Source organism: Cricetulus griseus, chromosome 5 (assembly GCF_003668045.3).
Source record: "Cricetulus griseus strain 17A/GY chromosome 5, alternate assembly CriGri-PICRH-1.0, whole genome shotgun sequence".
Taxonomy (NCBI): Eukaryota; Metazoa; Chordata; class Mammalia; order Rodentia; family Cricetidae; genus Cricetulus; species Cricetulus griseus.
In genome coordinates this window covers 113,597,941-113,615,511 of record NC_048598.1, presented here as the reverse complement: position 1 = coordinate 113,615,511, position 17,571 = coordinate 113,597,941, and the positions used below count along the sequence as shown (strand labels likewise).

The 17,571-nt window shown below is 38.6% G+C and overlaps 1 protein-coding gene across 12 annotated transcripts in view; it reads right to left on the bottom strand.

Annotated features, from left to right (window-relative positions):
- Positions 1–17,571, bottom strand: part of Cep128 (centrosomal protein 128) — a 337,460-nt gene that overhangs the window by 218,946 nt on the left and 100,943 nt on the right. For all 12 annotated transcript variants that reach the window (XM_035445124.1, XM_035445118.1, XM_035445117.1 and 9 more), the window contains 2 exons: positions 9,849–10,199; positions 3,380–4,030 (listed from right to left, as the gene is read on the bottom strand). In XM_035445124.1, coding sequence (XP_035301015.1) covers positions 3,380–4,030; positions 9,849–10,199 — 1,002 coding nt within the window. The remainder of the gene's footprint in view (positions 1–3,379; positions 4,031–9,848; positions 10,200–17,571) is intronic.

The window sequence follows — 17,571 nt, the reverse complement described above, 5'->3', positions numbered from 1 at the left end:
TTTGTTTCCTTCACCTATTTGTCTCTTATTTTTTCTTTCTTAAATATCTTAGCTTTCTTGAAGGGATTTATTCGTGTCCTCCAATTGTTTATATGTGTTTTCCCAGCTTAGTTTGAGGGATTTTGTTCCTGTAGAGATAATCCTAGACCAATTCTAGGTCTGAACAAATGATTACCAGTTCTCCATCAGTTACTTGAAGCTCACCACACAGCCTAATTAACAGTGGTAAGCAGAAGTGATGAGAATGAAGGACACTCTATTTTCAATGACACTCAAAACTATGAGTTCCTTGAGAAGAACCATTTGTCAAGGCACTGCCCCGTACAGCTGACAAAACATTTCATGATCACCGTCATGGCAAGCCCAGCCTTCCTGTGAGGATTACACTACTCCTCCACACCTCTGTCCTTGGTGACAATAGTTCATGGACCAACCACTCTCTTCATGGAGGTTTTTTGATATATGATGAATTAATCCCTTCATAATAGTATCATAAATATTCACATGTCCACCCTCCAAGCTAATTTCAGAATTATTTATGCTACTTCAGATCCTTCAGACACATTCACAATGGAAACCAACTGGATGACTACTTGGACCTTAACTCTAAAAATTTGCCCTCGAACACTTTTTAACTGAATTTAAAAAATAAATAAATAAATAAATAAACACTCTAGAACTGGACCTTTAGCTCCAGCTTCTCTCTTTCATTTACCAGAAATGCTTATTCTTCTACTCTGATTACATGGCAGTACTCACAAGCCTCCACACTGATCCATACCAGTCTTCCCATCAAGTGTCGGCCCATTGCTGCTCAACTCTACTTTTCCCAGTTTAACAACTCCTCTAGAGCATCCCTAGCAGTGAACATCCTCAATAGTATCTTCCAAAGCCTGAAGCCTGCAGAGAAAGAGATGCTTTGTCAACTGTTGAATGTAGAACACTATCTTAATCCGGGACCCTTACATTTCCTCGTGGGCCTTTGTTGTGAAATAGAAGGGACACATTTTTATTTCCATTAATTGATCACATGCGACACTAAATATTTTATTTTTATTATATATTATTTTATTTTATGTGTAGGGGTGTTCTTCCTGCAAGTATTTCTGTGTACCACAGACATGCCTGGACCCCATGATGAATTAATCCCTTCATAATAGTATCATAAATATTCACATGTCCACCCTCCAAGCAATTTCAGAATTATTTATACTATTTCAGATCCTTCAGACACATTCACCATGGAGGCCAGAAGAGGACATTGGATCTCTTTGAACAGGAGTTATAGACAGTTGTAAGCCACCGTGTAGTTCTGGGAATTGAACTAAGGTCCTTTGGAAGAGCAGCCAGTGTTTTTATTTGTTGAAGTACCTCTCAGGCCCCTTGGTCACACTTTTCTTGAAATATCCTCCTGGGTTTCTAAGATATCATTTTCTCCTGATCCTCCTCCTATCTCTTGTATAGTCTTTTATTATTTTCTAGACATTTCTCAGTTATTTCTTTAAATGCTGGCATTCTGCAGATTTGCTCTCCTCTTTCTCCTTATATAATGTCCTAAATCTTGTGAGAGAACCTAACACTCATGAATTCCTGGTTCCTACTTAATTTCATTCTAATTTCAATTTCCCCTCACCTCCTGACCCTATATGAACTCAAGTGCTTTATACCTAGACTTTCATAATTAAGCGTCAGACACTTGCACCTAAGTCAACAGAGTAAGAAAGTAAATTTGCCATTTTTCTCTCCAGATTTCCTGTGCTATCTGCATATTCTAAGTTCACAAATAGTGACATTATTCACCCACCCACCACACTTATTATCCAGTTGGTTTTGATTCTAAATCTTTCCCAGAAGAGCCAAATAACAACTCAAGTGGTTGACTACATGGGCTCAAACCATGCCTTTACCATACTCCAGACATGTTATTATGCCTTAACACTTCTGTGTCAATTTCCTTGTGAGTGAGAAACCAATGTACGCTATTGTCAGGGATGATGTATTCAACTATTAGCTCATATAAAGTCCTGATAGCTGAACTGACACGAAGTGCTCAAAAATATTTCCTAACAGTATTATTGTAGTAGCCACTCAATCACCATATAATATGAGCTCTTCTTCATAATCCTATTTCTAGTTTTATTCATGTCCTCATCATTCTAAAAGGCTATTGTAACATATTTAATAAATAGTAAATTATATTTCTTTTTTAGATTTTCCCATCTCCCATTTGGGATGTTAGCTTATGTGACAGCATATCATGGTTCCTCATGTAGGAGACAGTGGTTTTTTTTTCTTGGTAGCATGCACTGTGGTGTCAAGAACTACTAGTGAAACCTTACCTATCTGTCTTCATTCTGACCTGCCATATCAGTTAATGGTCCTAAGATGGCTACTGCCAGAAGGCAAAACAAAACTGGGAAGGAACTCATGAAATAGTGTTCTACCTGTGTTAGCTACTCAATAACATATTCTCTGGATCTTAAGGACTGCTATAGTAGTAGTTGCATTGCAAGAACTTCTGAAGAAAAGTGATTGTGAAACTTTAACAATTTCTCAAATTAATTTATATATTATATATTATAAAACATATAATATTTTATATTTATCTATTCCTTCACCTATTAAATATGTGCAAAGTATAAAAAATGATCTGAGGCTCTGAAACAAACACAGCTGAAACAAATCTAACTTTTCATGAGTTTCTCTCTGACTAAGGGAAATTAAAAATATATATATGGAATATGGAATATACCATTTAAGTATGACAGAGAAAAAGGAAAGTAGGAAGATGGATAAATTTAACACACCTGACAACCATGAGGTATCAATAACTTCTCCACTAGGTAACAATGCCAATGCCATTAGACTTTAAAAGCAGTTCCACAAATGAAAGAAATCTCAATTAGGAATTTACTTAGGCAGCATTGATTTAAAACAGGAAGAGGAAATCAAAGAGGCCTTGGGTTCCCACAACCTATAGGCTGTGTAGCTTTAGTTACAGTATGAATAAGGACTTGTGGCTACAGCGTCTGTGGCCTTGACAAGTCTTTGCTTTTGTATTTTAGGAGATCATAAATGTTGAATGAGGGCATGTCTCAGGTCTAGGACTTACTGCCACCTCTACCTTTCCTGAACTCCCAAAATAGCTAAATGTTCTCTTTAAAGGGCTCCTATGCTCTGAAATAGATGCTCCCAGGTGGCTGCTATAACTCATTTCGACCTGGCCGAACAGGCATGAATAAACCTCTTTATTGTTGGTTTTATCTTCCCTGCAATGCTTGGGAATACAGAATGATCTCGGAAAGGTTCTGCTTTATTAACTTCATGAGCCACCGGAAAAAAACTGTCAGTATCATCAAGATAATTGAGGCACAGGTACCTTCAGTGTCCTGATGTGATTCTCTGCTTCATTCTTTTCTTTTTTAAAGTGCTTCATCAGCTCCTGGATATTCTGTTCGTGCTTTGTTTTCACGCTTTGCAGTGATGATGTAAGATCATTCAGCTCCCTCTGGTGAACGTCTCGTTCCAGCTTTAACTGTGTGATAATGGTAGCCATTTCTTCCTCTTTAGACTTTGCCTTGGCCATCAATTCAGACAGGTCCTTGAGCACAGCTTTCTTGGCTTTCTCTTCTTCAGCCAGTTTATTAGCAAGATCTGCTCGAATGGCACTCAAGTCCTTGATGGACTCTTGCATCTCAAGAAGTTTGGCTTTGTCCTGGGCCTGGCTAGTATTTAGCTCTGCAATTTCTTCCTCCAGGTGAATTTTCTCGGCTTTGATCTGGCTCTGCATCTTGTTCTGTCTTTTCAATTCACTTTCCAGTTGATGGATGGTTTTCAGGGAATTCTTGACCTCCTGTTCAAGTTCAGCTTGGTGAGACTGAATGTCACTGAGTTTCTTCTCCTTACTGTGAAGCTCCTCCTCCTGCAGGGCACGCTTGGTCAAGACTTCATTCAGTTCCTTCCTGAGATTCTCTATCTGTTGTATTGCTGCGTAAAGCTGGCTTTTCAATTCGTCCTTCTCTTTTAGAATCTAGTGGGTACAATACAAAATGAAAAAAAAGGTTACTGCAAAATTTACCATGGTCCCTCCAAGTAACAAAATAAAAATTAATACACAAGGAAAAGAAAATTTCACTAAATCATATATTTCCTATTTGAATAAAAAATAATTTTAGGTTAGAAACAAGCTAAGCAAATAATCATTACATAGCTACAAAAAATCATATATTATACTAACACACTAGTATGAACATGTATTTCAGATACCTGTTGTCAAAATGTACTAATCCATAATGATCAACAATTACTGAAATGTAAGAAAAAAATAAGGAAAGGATTGACGGAAACAAAACCTCTGCTGTCACTTACTAGATACTGAAATATTAAAACATTGCTTAAAATAACAGTAAAGTATACTCCAGTGAGACACTCAAAAAAAGAGTTAAATGATAAAATGGAGAACCTAGACAATATCTAATAAAGGTTATGATAAATGAGATGTGTCACCTGTGATAACTAATCAAATAATGTCAATGTCTGAGAAGAAACCCACAAAGATGGACATAAGCTCTGGAAGGCTTGGGAAGGTACTCAAGAGAAATACATCCCCTGGAGCGGAGCATAAACTGGGTGACAGAGGCCAAGAACCAACCATCGTGATGTCCGATTCTCAAATGACAGCAGCAGCCCGTGGAGACAAAGCTGTTTCTACCACACTGACCATGAGCAGTGCCGATGCTCAACACACCCTCCTTGCTATGATTCTGTCGTTTCAGTTTTTGGGTTTTTTTTTTTCTTTTCCTTTTAGCTGAGAAAAATGCTGCATCCATTTATGAGATGCAATAGGACAAATATTAAGGTTCCTCTCAGAATCTGAAAGGTCAATTTGAAACAGTTGCCTAGATTTTATACAGCTACATAAAATCACATACATCTACACATGTACAAATGGAGAGGTAAAACTGTTAAGAGTGACAACGGACACCAAAACAAACAGGGAGGGGTAATAAATAGAGGATGGAAGGCTATGAGGGAAAATGTATTCAACACACTATGCATATATACATATAAATGGAAGAAACAAAAGGAAAAAAGAAAGAAAAGGGGAGTGACCAAGCTGTTGACATTTGACCTGAGAAAACTCAACTTACTTATCAGCTCAGCCATAAATGGGCCCATAGGCCTAAATTTTTTAATCATTTATCTTCAAAGAAAAAATAATTAATTTACATTATGACTCAGCACAATGGCTTTCTCTGGATTCTAGGACATATTCTTGGACTCCCCATGCTCCAGAACTGTGAGCCCACTAAAATTCTATTGTTTATCCCTACCTAGTCTGTGGTCTTCTGTTAAACAGGTAATAACCTCGTATAATAACAAACACAGTCCCAGAAATTAAAGAAAAGCACCTTTTTATGGAAATCATTATATTTAGCCCACTAAAGAAGGTGAAAACACACTGGGAGGATAATATGACAAGAATGACATTATCCAAACTTTGGTAGGAGCAAGAAAAAGGACAACTCCAGTAAGCCCTCACACCAATGTCCATATCACCATTTTAATTTTACTAAGAGGTTCATGAGGGAGGTTTTAATGTTATTCTCCGTTTGAAAACAATGCAGGAAATGCCAGTGCTTTCCTGAACTGCTTCTCATAGGCTCAAAAAGGGGAACACATTAGCAATGAAGCTTCTTGCCTTAAACTATTAAAACAGTTCAGATATCACAAGACAGGATATAACATCTCAGCAGGGGAGGAATTCACAGATGGAAGAGATGGCAAATGAAGATGCTTAGAGTCAAACACCATCAAGCAAAAAGCTCAATACATAAGCAAGCCGAAAATTCTGCCAACTCAGCAGGAGAAAGACAAAAAATGCAGGGAATACTAGCTGCACTAACAACAGTATAGGAAAGCTTCAGGAAAACTAGGAATACACACACAATGACCAAACTCGGATTTCTTTTTAAAGCACATCTGAAAACCAATGATTTCCAACAGCACTTAGAATGAGAATGAGACACCAAAGCCACATCACTGGAACAATGTACTGCTTTCTGCCTACATGTTCATCTGTGCACGACTCTGGTGCATCAATGTCCTGGGCCTTGATCATGTCCTCTTACTGAAGGAAAAAACTGTCCTGGCCTTATTTCCTTTTTGATGTCATTTTTCTATGATTATATGATTTTGAATGAAATTACATGCCTTTAGTAAGTAAAATGTTTTTGGGTCGGTTGACCAAGATTCCATACATAAATGTACGTAAGAAGAATAGAAGAAATTGGGGGATTTGAAGAGAAAAGAAGCATTTAGTCTTTTAACACACTTTTAAGTAACAAATCTTGAAGCAAAATATAAATTTGCTACAACGAGAAACAGCCTAGGCATAGAATCATTTTACAAACAGAAAAACTGTATCAGTCTACCTCAAGCTCCAGCAATTCCACTCTTAGGCATATACCCAAAGGATGTACATTCACAAAGAAATCTGTTCAACCATGTTCATAGCAGCATTATTTGTAATAGCCAGAACCTGGAAGCAACCTAGATGCCATCAACTGAAGAATGGATAGAGAAAATGTGGTACATTTACACAATGGAGTACTACTCAGCGGAAAAAAAAAATGGAATCTTGAAATTCACAGGCCAATGGATGGAAGAAACCATCCTGAGCATGGTAACTCAGTCACAAAATGACATAGTATGCAGTCACTAATATATGGATATTAGACCCAGAGCAAAGGATTACCAGCCTACAATCCATACCTCCAGAGAAGCTAGGAAACAAGGAGGACCCTAAGAGGGACATACATGGTCCCCCAGAGAAGGGGAAAGGGACAAGCTCTCCTGAGCTAATTAGGAGCATGGGGGAGGTGAGAGGGAGTTAGGAGAAAGAGAAGGGGAGAAGAGAAGGGGTGAGGAAGACATGATGAGACAGGGAGGTTGAGTAGGGGGGGGGGGAAGAATAGAGGACAGCAAGAAAAGAGATACCTTGATAGAGGGAGCCATTATAGGTTTAGAGAGAAATCTGGCACTAGAAAAATGTCCAGAGATATACAATGATGACCCCAACTAAGAATCTAAGCAATAGGGGAAAGGCTACCTTAAATTCCCTTCCCCTATAATGAGATTGATGGCTACCTTATATACCATCCTAGAGCCTTCATCACTAGCTGATGGAAACAGAAGCAGAGACCCACAGCTAAGCACTGAGCTGAATTCCTGGAATCCAGTTGCAGAGAGGGAGGAGTAATGAGCAGAGAGGTCAAGACCATGCTAGGGAAACACACAGAAACAGCTGACCTGAACAAGAGGGAGCTCATGGACCCCAGACTGACAGCTTGGAAACCAGCATAGGATGGAACCAGACCCTGCACGTGGGTGACAGTTAGGAGGCCTGGGCAGTCTGTAGGACCCCTGGTAGTGGAACAGCATTTATCCCTAGTGTACCAATAGATATTGGGAACCCCCTCCCCATAGAGGGTTACTCTCTCAGCCTAGACACATGGGGGAGGGCCTAGACTCTGTCCCAAATGATGTGACAGACTTTGGTGATCCCCCATAGAAGGTCTCACCCTTTCTATGGAGTAGAAGAGGGATGGGAGGATGGGAGGGAGAGGGAACTGGGATTGATATATAAAATAAGATTGTTTCTAATTTAAATTTTTAAAAAGTACAAGAAAAAAGAAAAGAAAAGAAAAACTATCATTTGACCACACAAAATGGATCTACAAAGGTATTTATTAAATAATTCATTCATTCTGTAAACCATGTTATGTTTGTATCATTTTTACCTTAAAATACACTTTTAAATATATCCAAAAGTTATTTTATGAAACTAACTAGCCCAAAACAAAAAAGTAAACTATATTATGATTTAAGGTGTCTTTGTGATTTTTATTAAAAATTAAATATATGGGAATTGAATCCAGGGCACTGAATATGCCCAATGTGCACTGTACCACTGACCTATGACCCTAGTCCAACATCAGGATATCATCTTCTATCACTCTCTACCTTATTTAAGGAGTGGGTCTCTACTGATTTTGGAGCTTGGTGTTTTGGCTGATCCAACTGGCCAGGAAGCCCCTTGGATGCACCTGTGTCTCTCTCCCATTGCTGGGATCACACATGTGTACCACCATACCTAGCTTTTACCTGGGTTCTCGAGACCCAGTTACAGGTCCTCATACCTGTACAGTAAGCATGAGGCATCAGCGTAGCTGCTAGGTACTTTTAGGTTTTTCCAAAATTCTTCACCACATATTTGTACATCACAGATTTACTGGACACTTGGAGCCTCAGTGAAACATTTCTAATCCTTTCTCCCCTGATTAATCATTGCTTGAACCTCGAAACGTTACATTCATTTTTAAGGTTTTTAAAGGATAAATTACAATGCCTGCTGTGATAATTGTAATCCTACCCTAACTGCAGCAATCACTTTAAAACTACTTCTCTGCTTATCATCAGTAATGATCACTGATAAAAAATAATTTTATCAGGAATATTGTGGGAAATGATTGTTTAATACTTTTTAGTATTCTGAAAACTCAACCTAATAAATGCTCAGTACCATAAATTGGGATACTGCCTGGTGACATTGACCCTTCTAAATTCCTCTAATTAAATAAGACCCGCAGATAGCTCCCAGTCAATCAACCGCAACTCTGCTCTCTGGCTGCCTTCCCTTATAGGCATATTCACAGAACCAGTGGCCAGTCTGGACTGACAACAGTATAATCAAAGTAAAGGAATTTTCTGGATCAAATAAATCTAGATTCGAGTCCAAAAGCTTTAGGACTGATTTCCCTCCTGGCAAACAGTCACTCTCTGTGTGCCAGATGAGTTAAACAAAAAGTACTCGACAGTGAGCACAGGCTTCCCAGATCTTAAATCTGAAGGATGCATATCTAAAAGGTAAAGCATCACAGCCATGACATTTGACCCAAAAACAGCATCTGCCATTGAAAGTAATGTCAACTGATCCTATAAATATAACCGTCCTGAATTTTCCTTTCCTGGTCCTATTGTTACTATTTCCAAAGAGGGTCAGTACACTTACCCAAATGATTATTCTGGACTATTCTGAGTTCTTGACAAATGACAAAGCATATATGGTAATCCCAGACCAAACATGGACAAAAATCTTGGCTTTTTATTCTTTTTAACATCTGTGTTTAGTTCAAACCAAAGATATAGTTGACAATCAACCCAGGTACATTACTTCTACTTAAAATCACTGATCGTACAAGAGACAAGATACCATGAATACATAGCAAGATTAGCACAAGGCTTTGTGTTGCTGTTAGGAGAGCATAAAATAGTCACAAGGAGCCCTGTGACCTGAAGGCACTATTCTATCAGTGCCACTGTCAATATCACCCATTTAGATCAGCCTAGTATAGCACGTCTCAGAAAAACTCATTCATCACCACTACAATGTTAACACTCTCCTTTCTACCCTGGCCTGCAATCAAAATACTCAAACAAATAAGACTGGAAGACACATGCTGTAGAGGGAGAGCCATAATGTTAAGGAAGATTAAGTGACTTTTCCTCTGGAAAATTAGAATATTGAACAATAATTCAAATTAGGGAACTCATAAGCTAAACTGAGACAGAAGGTATAATTGCCCTCAACTATGAAAAGCCACCAAATATGAAAATATATTAGAACATCTGAAAAATGCAAACACAAAATAATGTTTTGCCTTCAACTAGACAATACTCAATGGCTTTTTGTTTGAGGGTGCATTGGTAGGTTCGGACACGGCATGGTCCTCAGGTGTTTGTTCAAAGGATGGATGAACAAAGAGGTAAGAACCTGTCTCTTATACCTGGTTGTTCTTATCTGTCAGCTGGTCAAGGGTTTCTGCTTGTTTCTCTAGTGCCCGCTCCAGCTTCTTATGCTTCAGCTTCCACTGGCGGATGGAGTCCTGGGCCTTTGCTTTCAGGTCCTCTCTCCTCTTCTCTGCCTCCTCTCGCAGGGCTTCTGACCTCTGGAATTCACTGAGGTAGTATTCTGCCTGCTTGGTTGCATCCTCTGCGTGGTGACTCAGCTCTACAATCTGGAGGTCACTGCGCTTACGATTGGCCTCACAGGTCTCAAAGTGATTCTGGATCTCCTTAAGTTGATCCAACATCTGCAACTGATGTTTTTCCTTGGTCTCCAAGTCCAATGTTAGAGTCTAGAATTAACCACATGGAACATATAGTTAAATTCTTATCAAGGTTGGGGTGTACCATGCAAACCAAGAGACTCTCCTGTCACTAAGATAAAAGCCATCAACCACCCGATTTCATTCACAATCAATCCAGAATGTATGATTCATTTCTGTGCATTTAATAGTCAAATTAAGTGGAGATAAGCTACTACCTCTCTTTCACACTATATCTTTCTAATTGTCACAAAATTAGAAGGCAATGCTGAGAAAAAGGTGTTATTTTAGTACAAACCTACCTACTGCATTGTTCAACTGAAGGAAAGTCAGTGATTTGAATGTGTCAGATTATTAGAAAACTCTTAGAAGCAATTATGCAACATTTCACTTTCTGGCAGCACATGAAACTTATTATACTAAAACAATAAATCAGTGACAATAACACAAGCATTGAGGACAGAAGCACCATATTGATAACTCTGTGTTAAAAAGTTCCTTTCAAAGATTCCCTGTAAAGTGGCCACAGATATTTCCAGCTATAGTAATATAAGTCTAAATAGTTCTCCCGTGCTGTTATGAACTACTGCAGTACACAGTTTTAAATAAACTTAAATTTATTCAGGACATTTCTTTAATCAAAGCAAGTATCTAGCTTTTCTCAAACAGGGTAGGGTGGATAATTTTTACATTTGGAAGTTTACAATAAATCATGATGAATAATACATATTTAATATATGGGTAATTAAATATTGAGTGCAAAAAATGAAGCTTACAGTACTGGGACTGGGTTAATCTAATTGAGTTGTTTGGCCAATGGGGTCCCATGGGAACCACCAAACAACATAGGCTATTGCTAAGACTATCAGTTGCTCTCCACGAGCTGACAGCAAGACCCCTATTGCTGAACACAACACCTACACAATTCATTGATCATGGAAAAGTTGATCAGGTGCCCCTACCAGCTTCGATCTTTGGTACAGGACTATACTCTGAATGCTAACAAAAGAGAAACCTAAACACCAATCTAGCCACAAATCCTTTGATCTACAATGAAGTCTGGCCTGCAAGATAAACTAGGGCAATACTGGCACAAAACTTGTGGGAATAACCAACCAATTTCTGATCTGATCTAAGGTCCACTATAAAAGATGTAACCCATGTCTGACACTGCATGATTAACCAAGAACCTGAGACTAGATAAGCCAGGGACCTAGAGTGAAACCAAACACTACTGTTCTAAAATAAATAAACAAATAAATAAATAATTTTAGCAGTGAAATCACTTGTAATGGCATTCCGCTATACTCATAGTGCAGTGTCTTGCTCAGCCATCATCAGAGAAGCTTCTTTCTCGAAGCAAATGGAAACAAATACAGAGACACACAGCCAGACATAATGTGGGGTTACAGAGCTTGGAACACTCAGCACTAAATGTGAGTCTCTATCACATCCCAACCCTCATGGCTCAGGAACCCTGCAGAAAAGGAGGCAGAAAGGGTGTAAGAATCAGAGGATAAACAGGACATCAAGAAAACAAGGCTTTCTAAATCAGTATGAGCAAAGGTCTTATGAATTCACAGAAACTGGGACAGCATGCACAGGGCCCGCACAGGCCTACACAAGTCTGCACCAAGTCCTTCATGTATATGTTAGTTTCTAGTTTAGTGTTTTTATGAGTTCCTGAGTGTGCAAACAAGTGGGTGTCTAATTCTTGTGCCTTCTCTTGGGCTCTTTTCCTTGTTTTATCCAATTCCAATGTGTTAGTTTTTGCTTTATCTCACTATATTTTATTTTATTTTATTATCCAGCCTGTTTTTTCAAAGAGAGACAAAAGGGAGTATCCAGATGGAAGGGAAGTTGGGGAGGAACTGGAAGGAGTAGAGAGAAGGGAAACCATAATCAGGATATATTATGTGAAAAAAAGAAAACTTCTGACATTATAACAAAAATTCCTTTTTGAACAAATAGCCATGCCTTGAAAACAAGGTTCTTTTTCAGAGCAACAGGTTTGCATTTGCTCGGTTCGCCAAGTTCAAGGCAGCCTGGAAGACATGAGTCACTCCTTTGTCCGCCCAAATCAAACAGTAAACTGAGAACTGTGCACTTGTTTGCATGGAAAATTCTAAGCTGAGATCAGAAAACTCCAGTGATTGTGGTTTGCCATTTGCCCTTATTCTAAAAGCTTTACCAATATTCTAGAAATCAACGTCATAGATGAGCAACAACCACAAGATTCCACCTTTGACAACAACAACAAAAGTGAACTTTGATGTTTCCTTCTTGCTTCTTTTGACAATTACAACTACCCTGTGTCAGACACCTGGCTTCTAGATACAGTGTAAATACCAAAGAAACTGACAATTTAGTTGGGAAGGTATTCACAACCAACCCCCCAAAATACATTCAATAACAGTGAAAGCTGAACCATGACACAGAACTGTCTACAAGTCTGCATTCTTTAGTCAGGCCTCCAAGCTGTTTCATTTTGGTGGCAGACAACCAAGACTTGCTACTTCAATACTTGTCTAAGATCTCACACTCTGTATGTGAAGGAAAGGCACTAGACATAGACTGATTTCAGGGCCCCTGTTTGCCAACCTTTGCTAAACCACCTGGTCTTCGAAGGACCCTAAATCCAATACATCTCTAGTTATCAATCCCATAGTTCCATCTTCATATAGAACTGTCCTCTTTAAGGCAAGGTCTTACTTGCACTCCCCTAGACCCTGGGTAGATGCTAACTACCAATCTACCCAGTTCCTCAACTCCCTTCCCATTTGCTATACTTGATAATTGTCCAGGATAGGACCTCTCCCCTGACATCCTTTGTGTGAGCTTTCAAATCTGGGCTCCTAACCTCCATATTCTTTAACTTTAATCATTTTCTTGCTGACATCTCAAACTCTTTCTAAACTGTTCATCAAAAAAATCACCAGCTATGGATGAACTAGGGAGTTTCCTATTCCTTACCACAAACTCTGAGATATTCCTATTCCCCAACCACAAACTCTGAATCTCAGGGGGGCGGGGGAATGGGGGATCACACAGGTGTATCAGCCAATTCAATCACAAATGAAGAGCTACCCATCAGCACCCAGAAAACTGTCCACAACACCACCCAATTTATACAATGGTCATTCCAAACTATCTTATTTAATACTCTACCATCTTTCACCCACTTTTGACATGCAACCCAGCTCTTCCTTCATAGGCTAAATTGAGACATTCAAGGCAGGACACCAACAAAACAATCTACCTGTACAATTCTGAACCTTACCTATGAGTAGCCTGAATTCTTCTCTGACCTCTGTGGGAATCAATCATCAGTATACAAATAAGCCAGGAATGCTATTTCTTAGAGGCAACTTTTACTCTGACAGCCTCTGTATATTTAGAAGATATAGAATTGTCTCAGTCCCTACAACATATCACTTCTTGGCATTTATTCCCTCTTTAAATGCTATCAAAGGAGAAAGTCAAAAAACACGGAAACCCCCATCTAACTAAGAATTCCTTCTCATACAATATCAAAACGTTTTTAGATCTTCCAACTAAATCTAAAACTTTACATAATTCAATTCCATTTCTACTGTCATTCTTAAAGGGGGAGAAAATATTTATATGTACTTATGTTAAAGACCTCAGGTGTGGTGGGATCTTGAAGCATATAGAGGACTCAAAACATTCAAGTCAGACTTATGATTAAATTCAGTAAGATGAAAGGATACCAAGAAAAATCAGCAAAAGAAAAGGGAACAGAGGCTGAAGCCCACAGAAAATAGGAGTGAGTATTCAGTTCTCTCTCCCAGTGGAGTTATATGTGAAATGCACAATCCCTCTAACAGCAGATTAACAATACTTGTAAAATGTCATCCATTAGGAAACTCATTAAAAGCTTCAACTATGGGATTTAACTATGGGATGGTCACAAAAACACCATATGCCTAACAGACATCAAAACTCAAACTCCAACACAAAAACAAATGAAACCAAATATTCAACAGAAACCACATTATTTACACAATCTAAGCAAAGTAAATAGTGTAAGGGTCACACAGGTTTGACTTCAAATCCCAGCTCTGGGCCTCTGTGGTCTGAAAGGAGAAGCTTATTCTCTTTGAACCAAAGCCATTCAATTTACAAAATGAGCCAAAGAGTATCAGCCTCTCAGAGGAGTCACAACCCACACAAGATCTCGAAAGCCCATGAAGAGTGAGTGGCACATTTTAGGGACTTAAGAATGCATATACTTTTATATCTTATTGCGATTAGAAAAGTAGTACAATTGCTACATTTTAGAGAGGGGAAGTTGAAACAGAGTAATCAACACAAGATAAAATAGGTATCTGACACAGAAAGGACTTCATAAGTCCTTATGAGTCAATTGATATTTCACTGTATTACTTATCTGAATATGGGCTAAAGAACTTTAATATCTATATAAGTGGCCAGAAACAGAAAAGAATCCTGAAATAGGAATTACATAAATAACAATGCACAGATGTTTCTAGAAATTTGTAGAAACTAGGAGAAAAAAGAAGAACCGCATACTAAGGCTTGACTGGGGTTTAAATAAAATACAGGAGCTAGGGTCATAGTCCAGGGGTAAAGCACTTGCCTAGAATGTGCAAGGCCCTGGCTTCAACCCTCAGTATTGGAGGGAAAAGCTTCCTGTCTTGCTGGGAATGCTGCATCAAGCATGTAATCTCTATACTTGGAAAGCTGAGGCAGGTGGATTAACAAAAACTCAATGTTAGCCTGGGATACATAGTGAATTCCAGGTCAACTATGACACACAGCCAGACCCTGTCTCAAAAAGAAATGTTATATAAATGAATAAACAAACAGACAGATACATGTCAAAGGTAAATACTTAATACCTACAATGTTCAAGACTGAAGATGCTAGGCACTGAGGAAAGCACAGCACAAGAATTGCTGACTAGGGCTGAGACATGCTGATGTTAGTGGGTGGAAACATGACTTTCATCAGTAGATTCTGTTCGGTAAGACTTCAAAAGAAAGAAAAACAAGAAGACTAGCAGACAATGTGAAATGTGAAGAAGGAAATATCTGACTAAAGGAGTGAAAATGAGCATAAAGAAGAGTCTACACCATGAGCCCCTGCTGGCCAATGACAGAGTGACAGTTACAACAGGCTACAGAAAGACTGGAAACTAAGGTCAGAAATCGAGCTGAAGGGATGCCAAAATCCACTTAGACCTTTCAAAGGTTTCCCAGCAAGGGAATAACATGATCAGACATGTAACTGAGGAAGATTAATCACTAAAGGACATTATGCTAATACTCACATATTAAAATATTATGGCAACATTAAAAATAATTGAACATTACCCATTTAAAGCGGGAATAGACTTTAGAACCGATTGTTTTTTCAATTCAACTCAATTTCAGCCAAGTCAATAAAGCTGGCTTTTAACAGGGAAGAACAACCTGTAGCATTCAAGAAACTTAAAAAGGAAAAAGAACAGCTGTCAATTTTCCTAAGGAAAACTGTTGCATGTTTCTGTTTGATACAATAAACATTTGCTGTGCTAGAGAATATGAAAGCTGCTAGGTTAAAAAGACAAACATGATGGCATGATTCTATGTTCTGCTGTACCAGAAAACCAGACAGCCTTGCAGGGAAGATGGAGAGCTGAGTTACTTTCCATACATGGGCTATATATGAGCAACCCTTCCTTCTCTATTCCAAATCTCAGTTTCCTTCACATTTCCAACTGCCAAATGTGTACTGATGCCTCACCCTACGGTGTCTTCACTTCATCACACAAAGTTTCCTAATTAGCAATGGTGGTCCATGGAAAAGCTGCCTGAACTCCTTTATGTACTGACCAGGTGAAAAAGGAGATAAACCACATGGCTAATGAAACTGCTTAAGAGAAGTGGGGATGGGGAAACGGGACAGAAACTAAAAAAAAAAAAAATGTCCAGCTCAGCCAATGGGAGAATGTGACTCCCACCATCACCAAAGCAACAGTGGACCTAGACTCCTGACCTCTGCTTTCCTTCACCAAATTTCATGATCGTGTCCCTATGAACCTTGATGTAGATAAAGGAAAAGTCACGGGAGAATAATGGGGAAGAAAGAAAAGATAAGCAAGTGAATGAAACAAAAAGAAAGGTCTCCCAAAGACTCCCAAAGGCTGACTTAAGAGTTCAAACTAACATGATGTTAGTAATTTCAAAACTAGGTGTAGCCACATAGAAATACAATCATTTGTAAATCGTGTATGTTTTACTGAAAATTAGTGAAAAGGCCACTTGTTAAAATTGCTCAATTTTCCAGCTTTATAACATCTGAAAAAATTGGAGAGAAAAGCCCTTCATGAGGGGGTCAAAGAGACTATCAATTATAATGTCTCTAGTAGCTGCCCTGTCAGGTAGGTAGGTAGGTAGGTAGGTAGGTAGGTGTGTTTGTGTGTGTGTGTGTGTGTGTGTGTGTTCATATATATATATACATCAAACATAAAATAGCTATAGCCTTATGCACACTGTTAAATGCCCCACAATAAAAAGTGCACTTTACAAAATTATACAGATATTACATTATAGTTATTTAATGGACCATAAAGAATAATTTTTACATTTTAATTATTATTGTGAGTTAAAGTTTGTATATTTTTAGTAAATTTACTTTAAGAGTAATGGTTTGGTTACAAATCTTTGGTAAGAACACAAGAATTCCTGACAATATTTCTCATGAGAACTCTTCAACCAAACAAGAATGATTGGTTCCACACTGCAGTTTCTAGAAACACACTGCAGTGAAAAATAGCACATATCTGAACATATGGGAATAGCACATTACCACAAAATGGCATCTCAAGCATTGGCATTCAAAGCTTTGTTCTTCGAAAACTTGAAAGCAATAGCCCTAAAGCAAACAATGGTCAACAAGCCACTGGAAATAAGATTTCATATAAATAAACTACCATCTGAAAGAAATTCAACAAATCATCCTTAATAACGACCCTGTGAACAAACACTACCCCAAACTCTCCTGAAAGCTAGGCTTTCTCCAGTACAAATCAGATCCATAAAACAGATGTGATAGGGAGAGATTTGGAAAGCAGAGGAAAGCAAAGGTCATATTCTTACTCCCTCTTTGCCACTAATAGCGGTCAAAGAACCCGTTGCCATGTTGCCCCGGGGTGAAGGAGACACTCTTTGCCTCTGGGGCTTTTGCAGTATCAGCTTCTAATGCTTCTTGGAAGCCTAGGAGGACCTGGTCTGATAATTATGTTTAATTTAACAGGGTTTCATCTGAAATTCTCAGATTTTCAATTAAATCATGCCCCACTCACCTCGATTGGAAATTAGCCTGACAAGCTACTGCATGTCTTGATGAACTCACACATTTCAGGATAATTTTGGTG